This window comes from Syngnathus leptorhynchus, unplaced genomic scaffold, assembly GCF_054491065.1.
Source record: "Syngnathus leptorhynchus isolate UIUO unplaced genomic scaffold, UIUO_Slep HiC_scaffold_852, whole genome shotgun sequence".
NCBI lineage: Eukaryota > Metazoa > Chordata > Actinopteri > Syngnathiformes > Syngnathidae > Syngnathus > Syngnathus leptorhynchus.
Window position 1 is genome coordinate 1 of NW_028232679.1, and position 12,834 is coordinate 12,834.

A 12,834-nucleotide genomic window follows, 5' to 3' on the forward strand; every position below is an offset into this window, starting at 1 on the left:
AACACTGGCCGTCTGACTTATGTGGTTGATCGATTGGAAAGAAAGACCGATCAAGACGTTTGGGAAATAAAGTCAGTCAGTTACCTTACGCTTACCTCGACTCAGCTAGAGCAGGTCGAAGACAATTTACGCTATATCAAGATGGTTTTTCCCTTGGAAGATGGCGAAATTTGGGATGGCAATCAATTCATTGATCCTGCCACAATTATTTCTATTAAAGGAGAATCAGTAGAAGTATTCAAGAGCTGGTCTTACGAGATACAAGGATTAGACGAAGGAGATGTCATCGGCAATATGACCTTCGATAGTGTACTCACCATTACCCAAGCAGAATCCGAAAATGTAATTGAACTCCGCGAATCTACCGAAAAATACGCCAAAGGCATTGGCTTGATCTACCGGGAAATGAGGATATTAGATACGCAGTGTATTGTAGGTTGTGAAGGGCAGGCCTGGGAAGAAAAAGCCCAAAAAGGATTTGTACTCCGACAAGAGATTACCAGTTTTAATTAATTCAAGTTCAACGGACTAATAAGGCAGTAGCCATCCCGAATTATCGATAATTCGGGATTTTTTGTGAAGGCCTACCTAAAAAAAAGGAATGGGATACCTGACAAGATACTGTTTGACTGGAAGGAGTTTATCTTGTCTAGCGTTTTTTGCTTCGTTTTTTAGCAATGAAAAAATGGAGGAGATACTTGAGTTGGAAAATCAATTGTGTTATATCTAAGCCTATTTAAAAACCCAAGGGGTTTAGTAGAAAGAATAGTAATACAATCCGGGGTGAATCATGTTTTATTAAAATCACTTTCCACTAAGTCGTCGCATCCATCACAATCATCCAATGCTTACCGATCTTTTGCCAGACCAGCGAAAAATAGCCGACGAGGTTTTTATTATCGCGAGTCAAGATATACTTGCCACTCATTGTTACCACTTTCTTTGCTCTACGATCCATTTGGATAATCTCAAATTCAAGATGTCCCATTGCCGCGCGGTCAGGGTAGGTCGTCTGGTAGCGTAGGAGCGTTGCATCCCAGCCTTTCGTGACTCCTAAGGAATTGATAAATTGCAAATTGGGCGAATTCCAATAGCTGGCCATAAATGCAGGAATATCTCCCTCATTCCACGCTATTTTCTGTGCCTCTAAAACTTCTTTGACTTGTCGAATTGATTTATGCTCTACGGATTGAGCAAAAGATGGAATAGACATCGTAATAATCAATATTAGAAAGAGAAACCTATGCATAATTAGCTATTTTTGTGTTTTTCGATTCGCTGATAAAAGCCTACAGTGTACTACTATTAGGCAATGAGCGCGCCAAAATAAGGAATTTTTAATAATGGAAGAGTATATACGTATAGGTTCGACTAAAAAACCTTTTGGAGTAAATGGAGAGTTGAAGGTAGAGATTGACGAAGCCTTTCTTGAAGATTTTCTATTGGCCAAAGTGGTATTTATCAAACGCAAGGGAAAACCAGTTCCTTATTTCGTAGAAGAGATCAGAGTGGCTGGTACGCCGTTGTTGAAATTAGAAGACATCAACAGCAAAGAACTCGCTGCTGAGATCGGAGGAAGTGAATTGTCTCTACGTCCACAAGACATTATCCCAGAGGACCAACGACAGTTGGAAGTAGAAGAAGAAGGCCTTGAATTTGCCCGCTTACAGGGCTATATAATCGTAGATCAAGTTTTAGGAGAAATTGGAAGAATAGAAGAAATCGTAGAATTTCCGCAACAGGAAATGGCAGTAGTCAACTATCAAAAAAGGGAAGTACTGATTCCATTGAATGAACAGTTGATCGAATCGCTGGATACCAAAAAACGAGTAATGGTAATGGTTTTGCCAGAAGGTTTGTTGGGCCTATAAGCTGGAGCGAAAGATTTGTTTGCTAAGCTGTCGTTCCGCTAGGCGGGCTCTCTAATTGAATCTAGAATCAGGAATTTTGAATTTCCAATATTGAAAAATCACTCATTCACTCTTAAGCTGTCGTTCCGCTAGGCGGGCTCTCTAATTGAATTTAGAATCAGGAATTTTGAATTTCCAATATTGAAAAATCACTCACTCACTCTCACCTCATCACTAACCACCTCACCAATTCCCAACTGCGCATTCACCGCTTCAAAAAATCCCATCGTCTGCTCCATCGATTCATCTCCTGCCCGTCCATATTTAGGGTTCCCTGAATTTTTTACGATCACCAAATCCAATTTCGGATAAATGTAAATGTATTGATTGTAAACGCCTCGAGCGAGAAAAGCCCCATCGCCATTTGCGGGAATCCACCATTGATAGCCATAGCCAAAGCTTGAAGTAGAATTGGGGTTTGGGCCAGGTTGGAGATGCGGAGCATCGGGGGTGACGGAATCTGTGATCCATTGAGCAGGGACAAGTTGTTGGCCTTGGGCTTTTCCATTGTTGAGGTACAAATAGCCAAAGCGCGCGTAGTCGCGAAGCGTAATGTTCAAGCCGCCTAGCGCGACTTCCATACCTTCATTGTCTGTGATCCATTGGGCGGTATGTTCCATCCCGGCAGGGCGCCAAATTTTTTCTTCCAGATACTCCGAAAGGAATTTGCCCGTCACTCTGCGGAGCAACATACCGAGTACCTGTGTATCAATACTGACGTAGTGATGATAAGTCCCTGGCTTGCGTTCGCTGACCAAACTGGTGCAAAAGGAGTCCATTGAATTGCCTAAAGCAAAGTTGCGTCCAAAGCGATTGATGTCAGAGTAAAAATCAACATAATCTTCATTAAACCGTACGCCCGAACTCATTTGCATGATGTCTTTAATCCGCACCCCATCATAGCCAGACCCTTTTAGCTCCGGTACATATTTAGTCACCGGATCTTCAATGCTCGCGAATTTCCCTTCCTCCAAGGCGATGCCCAATAAAGCAGAAACAAAAGACTTGGCCACCGACCACGAAATATGCGTCGTATTTTCGGTATGTCCACGGTAGTATTCTTCAAAACGAATCGTGTCGCGATGTAAGATGAGCAGGCCCGTTGTATTCGTCCCATCAAGATAATCTTGCGTCGACATTTTTTTACCATTAAATTCAATAGTTTCTGGAAGCGTCATTTTACCTTTCGGAAAATGGTGAACTTGCTCCGAAGGCTCAATGGTACTCACCGGGAAGTAATCTTCCATAGTAAGAAAATTTTGCACGATCTTATCTGCTTCAAAAAGAGAATTGACATGCAGCAATCGTTGAATGCGCTGATAATTAAATGCCAAGCCCACCACTAGCAAACCTAGTAAGCCTAAGAGAGAATATAGAATGCGTTTTTTCATGTTGATTAATTTCTACAACTACATCCCGAATGCATAAAGCTATTCGAGGCAGCATCTAATGGATAGGCATTGCCACTTCCTGGCAGCTCCCAGTAAAAAGGTGTTCGTTGCTGATCGTAATTGCCCATTTCATTCATCGTAGCAGCATCGTAAAGGCGACCATTAATCATGGTATATTGTACAAATTCACTGTTTTGAATATCCTCTAATGGGTTTTTATCGAGTACGATTAAATCTGCTAATTTTCCTGCTTTTAGACTACCGATTTCTTCTTCCATGCCCAAATAGCGAGCGCCATTGATCGTCGCAGCTTGCAGGGCTTGCATATTACTCATTCCTCCTTGCGCCAACATCCACAACTCCCAATGCGCACCCAATCCCTGCAATTGTCCGTGAGAGCCAAGATTGATGCCTACACCTGCATTTTGCAACTTGGTGCAAGACTTCGAAACCAAAATATGACCGTTCTCATATTCTTCGTCAGGAATCATCGTCCGATGGCGCGAGCGCGAATCCACCAAAGGTCGAGGAGTAAAACTCAAGAGTCTCTCTTTTTCCCAAACATTTGTTTTTTGATACCAATAATACTCTCCATTGACCCCTCCATAATTGACAATCAGGGTAGGGGTGTTTCCGGTTTGAGTCGCGGACCAAAATTGAATGACATCATCGAAAAGTGGCGCCACTGGAATATTGTGTTCCACCCCTGAATGACCATCAGCAACCATAGACATATTGTGGTAGAAAAAAGAACCACCTTCTGGATAAACCATGATTTCTAATTCGCGTGCCGCTTGCATCACTTGTTGTCTTTGTTCTCTACGAGGTTGGTTGTAACTTTTTACACTAAAAGCACCAAAAGCTTTGGTTCTACGGATGGCCGATCGGGCATCCTCCAAGCTATTGATCACCGCTTTAAAATCACCGTCGGCACCGTAAAGGATAGTACCCGTTGAAAAGATTCTTGGGCCTACCATTTCTCCTGCTTTGACCATTTCTGATTGAGAAAAAGTCATCTCTGTATTGCTGGAAGGATCATGAGTAGTTGTGATTCCGTAAGCCAAATTCGCGAAGTACTGCCAATGTTTTTGTGGACTCAAACCATAGCGAAAAGCACCCAAATGTGCATGCACATCAACGATGCCCGGCATAATGGTTTTTCCTGTACAATCAATAATCTGTGCTTTCTTAGGAATGTTGGCGTTCGCACTTTGACCAATACTTTTTATTCTATTGTTTTCGACGATGACCGTTGCATTCTCCAAGACCACGTCTTTTTCCATCGTAATAACCCGAGCATTTGTAAAGGCAATGATTCCGCTAGGCTGATCTGATTTTAAAACCAAATTGATTTTTAGACCTATGGTGTCAATCGGCGGGATGCTGTCTTTGGCACCTTCTAAAAATAGAAAACGATCCGTTAAAGGAGAGCTGAAATACTCTTCTCCCAAAGTCCAGTGAATGGTTTTGCTATCTGCTGACCAATGTAGATTGATCCCTGCATCCCGCGCTACTTGAGCAACTGGCAATGCTTTGGTATTGGCAGATAATCCAATGGGTTTTCCAGTGCGAGGCATCGGAGCCACATATACTTTGTGCAACTCTGTAAAAGCGACCCATTGATTGTCTGGGCTAGGCGTAAACTGAGTAGAGTAGGAGGTGTTTAAAATAACTCGCTCGTCGGAGCCATCGGGTTTTACACTTTTTAATGATTTTTTGATGCCTCCAAATAAGAAGCCTCCAGTTTGATAAAAAATGCGTTCTCCATCTGCGGTAAAGCGAGGTACTTCTCCTTCTTTGCAGATAAAATGCGTGACTTTAGAAGCGAGGTCCATCCAATAAAGGCCGTGGTTTTTGGTGTGTACGAATCCTTGATGTCCATTGCCTCTTTCTTTGCGGAAAGCAATTTTCTTTCCATCGGAAGAGTAGGAGGGGCGGCGGTAGATGCCTTTTTCGGAGGTGAGTTTTACCTTTTGCTGAGTTTTTAAATTAAGCTGATAAATCGATCCCATGTTTTGATCATTCCAAGTGACATACACCAAGTGATTGCCATCAGGAGAGAAGGCTGGTTCGAATTCCAAGTCGGTATCATCCGTCAACCTTTTGGGCGTTCCATTGGGGAGGTCTTTCTTCCATAGGTGACCAACGGCATTGAATATCAGGTAGCGACCATTGGGCGCGGTGATGGCTTGTCGAATGGCTTTGGCCGTAAATTCTTCAGGGGCGACTTCTTGTTTGAAGCGAACGGTTTCCATCATTTTATGCTTGGCATTGACTACGAATGGAATGACCTTGGCAGATTTATTGGCCACATTGATTTTATGGATTTTACCCTGCGCCCAGATGACGATGTTTTTATCGTCTGGGGTCCAATTGAAGCCAGTGTAACAGCCAAAAATAGCCCAGGCTTCCTGCTGATCTTTGCTGAGATTATCAAAGATTGGATACTCTTCGCCGGTTTCCAAGTTGTGGATAAAAAGAACGGTTTTGGTTCTTATCCGTCGTACAAAAGCCATTAGTTTGCCATCGTGAGAAATCTGAGGGCGGATAGCTCCACCAGGACCGGAAAGGATGGTTTCATTTTCTCCCTTTTCTCGATCGTATCTTTTGATCACGTAGATTTGGCTGTTGGGATCTTTATTATATTGAAAAAAGCCACCGCTATAAACATCTTCGCTGTAGTAGAGGTAACGGCCGTCCGGAGAGATACAAGGTTCGTTGACATCCTGCTGATCGTTTTTACGTTTGGTCAATTGAATGCCATCTCCGCCACTGATGTGGTACATCCACATTTCTCCTGCGCCCAGCGAACGAGTAGAGGTGAAGTGCTTACGCGCTACGATATAATCGCCTCCGGGCATCCAGACGCCATTATTGAGCAATCGGAATTTCTCTTTGGTGATTTGCTGGGCATCACTTCCATCAGTTTTCATGGTCCAGATATTATCGCCGCCGCCAGCATCACTAGTGAATAAAATCTTTTGACCATCAGGGCTATACCTAGGTTGAACCTCCCAAGGCAAACCCTCTCGCAAGACCTTGGCGGTACCTCCAGAAATCGGCATCGTATAGATGTCTCCTAAAAGGTCAAAAACGATGTTTTGGCCATCAGGGCTGACGTCGAGGTTCATCCAGGTGCCTTCTTCCGTTTTGATGTTTACTTCTTGAAATTCACCATCGGGATTGGCGACCTCCCATTTATCTTTCTTTTTCTCCTGAGCGAAGAGTAGAAACGGAGCTAGGAAGGCAAATAATAATGCTAAAGGATATCTCATAAGTATTAGATTTTCAGCGAATTTAGAGAAAACTAGGGAATTGTAAGGTCGGATATAGACGAATAAGCCTAATCAGCCATTCAATACTTACCCTTGATAGGGTAATTGCAGTTTTGAGATTGACAAGGATTTTTTTTTATTGTATATTTGAATCGAATCTTACAATACACAGAACTTAAACAAAACACTATGAGACAACTGCGGATTTTTCTGCTTTTGATCCTCCCCGTTATCTTTTCTTTTGATACGCCAACCGTTAAAGGCGATATTTTTCCTGGATATGTTGTACTTGAATCTGGTAAAAGACTTGAAGGTCTAGTTATCCTAGGTACGTTTATCGAACGTGAGCTGAAGATCAAGTTTGTTGATCGGGGCAAAAAAATCAGCTATACGCCTGAAGATTTACAGGCTTATGGCTACGAAAAAACGGAATTGAATGATCTGGGAAAACAAGAAAAAGTGTGGGTCCATTACGAGAAAATGGAAGCCCTTGAACCACCAAGGATATTTGGTCCTACTAATGTTTTTGTTGAAAAAGAAGTGGTAGGAGCTTACAGCTTATATTGCTTTTACATCCAACAACGCAGCAATATAGAAAAGCCATTCGACTACTATTACCTATTGCGAGATGGGGAAGGGCAGTTGCATAAAATTACAGAAGACAATTTTCAAGAAGTTATCAAAAAGCAATTCGGTTCTTATTCTGCTTTGACAGAACGTTTGGGTAAAAAACAGTTTCGCTTCGAAAATATTGGCCGTTTGACTCGAGATTTCAACTACTGGGTAACGGAAAAACACGATCCGGCGTCCTACATCGTTTCTCCTGAAAATTATGACCAAACGGATTGATAAGCCTGTAATTTCAACAGATTAGCCCTCAGATTGATTTCAAAGCATTGGAGATTTTGGAGTTTTAAAATAACTTCCTCCTTAAACAAAAGACATTTCCGCCTGGAAATGTCTTTTGTTTTTAGTTAAAATTGTAAATTGCTCCTCATATAGAGAATTTCCATTATGGACGCGAAACTCCGCAAACACCTAGACGCTTTAGACGCTGATTTGTACAAGCTTCTTGAAGAGCTCAAAAATTACAGCGAATCCGATCTCAATCGAGCACCCAAGCCCGGTGCTTGGTCGGCTTTGCAAGTGATGCATCACCTCATGCTCTCAGAAAATCTCAGTCAGCAATATGTCGAAAAGAAGCTAAGCTTTGATCCTAAGCTTAAGAAAAAAGGGGTTTTTACTGCCCTGCGATTTCGCATCTTATCCACGTACATGAATTCTCCCCTCAAAAGGAAAGCACCAGTAACGATCGGCGATGAAGTGATTCCTCAGGAAAGTTCTTTCTGGGAAATCGTCAAGCAATGGAAAGCACAAAGAGAACAGCTCCAACAATACCTCGAATCGCTACCCCCTGATTTAATCAATAAAGAAGTATACAAGCATCCTGCGGCGGGTAAGTTGACCCTCTCGCAGATGGTCCGCTTTTTTCACGACCACTTTCGTCGCCATCGCAAGCAAATTAGAAAAGCCTTAGTATTCCCACCAAGTAGAAATAAGTAATAGTTAATACGTTCCCAATATTCCCAAAAGAAAAAGAGCCCACTCCAGGGAGCAGACTCTTTCAGTAGGAAATAATCTCTTATTGAGGAAAATAATATTTTGAGACGACCTCTGTTTTCTTATCTAGAGATAATGAATTTCCTTCTGGAAATATCTAATTCATCCTGTATCAACACAAGATATTGTCCGGAAGGAAATTTTTCGATATTTAGTGGGAATTGATTAGATCCTTTGTTGATGGATAGTGCTTCTTGATGCAGTAGTCGGCCTTGGCTATTGAATAAGCTCATTTGTACCTCCGTATCTTTCTTTCCAATCACTTGAATATTGGTCTGGTTACCAAATACCGGATTAGGAAATACCGGGCTGACTTCCGCATAGCGATCCCCTTTTATTTTAGCAGACTTTAGCGGAGAGATATGCCCTCCACCCATTCGATCCCGATTAACGAGTCGATAATAGTACGTAATGTTTGTGCGTAAATCTTTATCGGTAAAAGAATAACTGACTCCATGATCAGAATACCCTTGACCTTCTTGCCAACCAATACTTTGAAAGTGGCGACCATCGGTACTTCGTTGGATATCAAAGCCCAGATTATCGATTTCAGAAAGGGTAGTCCATTGGAGCAAAATATCAGTTTCTAGGGCAACTGCCTGAAAGCTTTCCAATTCAATAGGAGCCGTATTAGACATGGAGCCACAATCTCCAGAGATGATACCATCGGTATCAGAAATCTCTTGAAAGGCAATAAAGGTGACCTCAATGCTATCTGGAGAAGCAGGGTTGCCATCGTCAGAGACAAAGAAATTGAGGTAGCCAAGCCGTCCATCCGGGACAAATTTGAATACCACCTGCCAATCGCCGGGAGTCAAATCCAAAAATTCACCAGAACCCGAAAAATCCTCTGTGCCGTCGAATTCAATACCATCGGCTACATTGACCAGTTCTCCAGCATTGACATGCACGTTGACCAAAGAGGCGTAAGCAATCAATTTTGATCCAGTATAATAGTGTAGAACACCAAATTCATCGGAAGACGTATTGCCATCGACATCAAAATTGGTCCAAAAAGGAGCGGTAGAAACGATAACTGGATCTGGAATAGTGCATTGGCCAAATAATGAAATTTGGAAAAACCCAAAAAGGAAGAAACACAAGAGCCCGCCTGCTTTTATAGAGGTACGACCTACTTCTGTAGGGGTAACTACTGTAGTTGCTAATAAACTAGCCATGTTTGGTTATGTTGTTGTAAGTTTAGGAATCCTGATCTTAGAAAAAGGAGACAAAATATCGGCGGGGACAAAAGCTTCTGCAATTTAGAACTTATCCTGTCCACTTACAATACCCGATTGGGGTAATATTTGGATAAAAATTGCTCATAATATGAAAGAGTTTTGCCTATATTAGGCACTTTGTGAGGAAGGGGCTACAATTTTTCTCTGATAAATACTTAACTTTAATGGCCAATCGTTAAGCAAGTATCCTTTTTAATAGGCTTTGCTTAAAAATCACCACCATCCTAGATCGCTATTTAACAAACCAACAACCATAGAATATATGTATCGGATTTTGCCGATCCTCTTTCTTTTTTCCCTGACTCCTCTTACAGCTCAGGAAACCACTTTCCCGATAAAGCTCAATAAAAAATGGGGCCTAATGAATGCTACCGGCCAGGTAGTAGTAGAACCATTATACGACGCTTTGGGAGAATTCAAGGAATACGGCTATGCCGTTATGCAACGCAATGGTAAGGTCGGAATGATTAACCGAGAGGGGCGGGAGTTGGTAAAACCGCTCTATGATGATCTTCGGCTTCTGGATTCGACCCTGATCGCTGTAAAAATCACAGATGGTTGGACGGTGCTCAATCTACATGGCGAAATCGTACTCAATCGACCCTATGAGCGGGTGCAAGTTTGGGCTGGCCATTACCTCGGGTATATGCTGGATCGAAAGTGGGGAATTGTCGATATCAATAGAATAGCCATTGCTCCGCCGATCTATGAAGACATTACTTACCTCGAAGAAGGTTATTTTATCGTTGCCCAAAATGGAAAGAATGGCTTATTGGATACCACCGGAAAAGTGATCATTCCCAATGAGGCCCAGAAAATCATGGTGTATACCGATAACTTCTTTTTGTTTCAAAAAGACAAACTCTGGGGAGCCCGCAACCGAGATGCAGAATTACTTCTCGAACCTGCCTTCAACAACCTCCAAAAACTCAACGATAATTTCATCAAACTCTACAACAAAGGCAATGTATCCTTGTTTTCCATTGCTGCCAATCGATTGATTACTGGAGAAGAATACGATGACTTTTATTCCTTTAGTCAAAATCGAGTATTGGCAAAAAAAGAAAGAATCTTAGGTCTTTTAGATGAACAAGGACAGGTTGTTTTACCCATCAAATACAATGAGATTCTTCCATTTGGCGAAAACATGTATCGAGTCAACTATCGAATGAAATGGGGCGTCGTTGGGCTTAATGAAGAGATTGTCATCCCTTTAGAATACCATTATATCGCCCCTCCAAAAGGAATGGTATGTCAGGTGAGAAAAGAAAGACTAGTAGGCGTTTTAAACCTCCGGGGCGAAACCCTCGTAGCTCCTGAATTTCACCGGATAGAACTCACCTCCAGTCAGGCCAAAGCCCACCTCGGCGAAGCCCTCACGGTTTACAACTTTGATGAACAAGGAAACCTGGAAGATGAAAATAGCTTCAATAAGCACTTTACCATCACCATTGGCGGTCGCCGCCCAGGGCGTGATTTTAGAGATCTGAGTCTTGATGAAGAAGAGTCTTTTCTTTTAGAAGATTTTGAATGGTTTTATTCTTCCCAAGAAGATCGATGGGGCTTGCGTCGCCGCGATGATGGAGCGATTCAAATAAAACCAACCTTCGATTGGATTCGCATCGAAAGAGAGCACGGCTTTACAATTGTTGGCATTGAGAATACCAATTTTTACGACTTTGAATGGACCAAGTTTAGTTTTGGGATGATCTATGGACTCGTCAATAATGATGTGGGTTTGCTAGTTACTAAAATGAATCTTTTAGACATCCGCTTATCAGATTTTGATAAAGATTACCCTTTGGCTCGATGTATTTTTTCCAATGGATTGCATGGACTGATTACCCGTAAAGGGGTCATTGCCCAAAAGGACTATACTTTTATTGGCGATTTCAAAGATGGCCTAGCTCGGATGAGTGCCAAAGGTAGATTGTCGGGAAGTTTTAAAAGCAAGAAACAGGGAATGGGCAATTTGAGTAACTATCTCAATGGAATGTGGAGCCCCAACTACATGATTGATTATACGGTTTACGATCAAGAATTTGAAACAGATGCAGTACTTACTTGCGAAGAATGCAAATGGGGATATGTAGATACCTCCGGAATCATTGCCGTAGGAGAGCAATACGAATTTGTACAAGATTTTTGGAATGGCGTGGCGCTAGTCAAAGAAAAAGGAAAGTGGGGAATGATCAACCGAGATAATGAGGAGTTGTTGCCCTGCCAATACGATGGATTAAAATATCTAGAAAACACCAATGGCCAAATACTACAGCTCTCTTCCAATCGCCAGAAATATGGCTTGATTGATACCTTAGGACAAGTGAGAGTAGACCTTGCTTACGACGAAATTGGCGCCTTTAAAGAAGGTCGGTTGGCCGTAAAAAGAAATGGCTTATGGGGTTTTGTCGATCAAGACGGGGATGAAATCATCCCTTGTCATTTCCGCCGCGTTAATTATTTCAATGAAGGCTATGCGGCTGTTCGTTTAAAACAACAATGGGGGGTAATCGACAAGGAAGGAAAAGTCGTCGTAGATTTTCGTTTTCAAGCTTTGGGTAATTTTAGTGAAGGTCTAGCTCCAGCTCGTGAAAAATACCAGAGTGGATTTATTGATCCAAAGGGCAAGTATGTCATCGAACCTAAATACGATAAGGCATTTACATTTGAACATGGAATTGCCAGAGTGGTAAAAAATGGCAAATACGGTCTGATTGACCGAGAAGGCAAATTTGTGATGTCTCCGCAATACTCTCGGATTGATGCTTTTAATGAACATGGCACTGCGGTGGTTCAATTTGGCAAAAACAATATTCGCTATGGCTTGATCAATCGCTCTGGGAAAATGATTTCTACCCGCGCCTTTCGCCAGATCAACCCTTATCAAGAAGGCATGGCTGCGGTGAAATACAAAGATAAGTATGGCTTTATCGATACCAGAGGTTACTTGATGGTAGACAATCTCTACTCTAAAGTAGGCCCCTTCGTAGAGGGTAAAGCGATGGTGCAGCGCAATGGCCTATGTGGCTACATCGACAAGACGGGCGAAGAAATTATTGACCTGCAATATTCTCGTTGCCTCGATTTTGAAGATGGTAAAGCCGTAGTGTACAGAGGCTATAAACAAGGTGGCATTATCGATTCTTTGGGTAATGAAATTCTGGAACCAAGTGTTAATCGACTTTATGGTTTTACGGATGGTCGAGGTTTGGTACGTGATGAGAAATACCGATTTTACTACATTACCGATGAGGCCCATCTTTATGAAGGCTACTACGAACGGGCTAGTGAATTTCAACACGGCATTGCAGTGGTCCAATCCGAAGGAAAATGGGGCGTCATCAATCAAAAAGGATTGCCGCTTATTCCACCCAAATACGATCAAATCGATGAGTTT

General features: G+C 42.2%; 1 protein-coding gene across 1 annotated transcript; it reads right to left on the minus strand.

Annotated features, from left to right (window-relative positions):
• Positions 1 to 3,377: 3,377 nt before the first annotated feature.
• On the minus strand, positions 3,378 to 11,546 carry LOC147036049 (uncharacterized; the record flags this gene model as incomplete). Its single annotated transcript, XM_085905353.1, has 4 exons — positions 11,502 to 11,546; positions 10,779 to 10,845; positions 5,352 to 6,539; positions 3,378 to 4,463 (listed from the first exon to the last, which is right to left on the minus strand). Coding segments are annotated over exons 1-4 (2,386 nt in total), but the record flags the coding sequence as incomplete, so codon positions are not given.
• Positions 11,547 to 12,834: the final 1,288 nt, after the last annotated feature.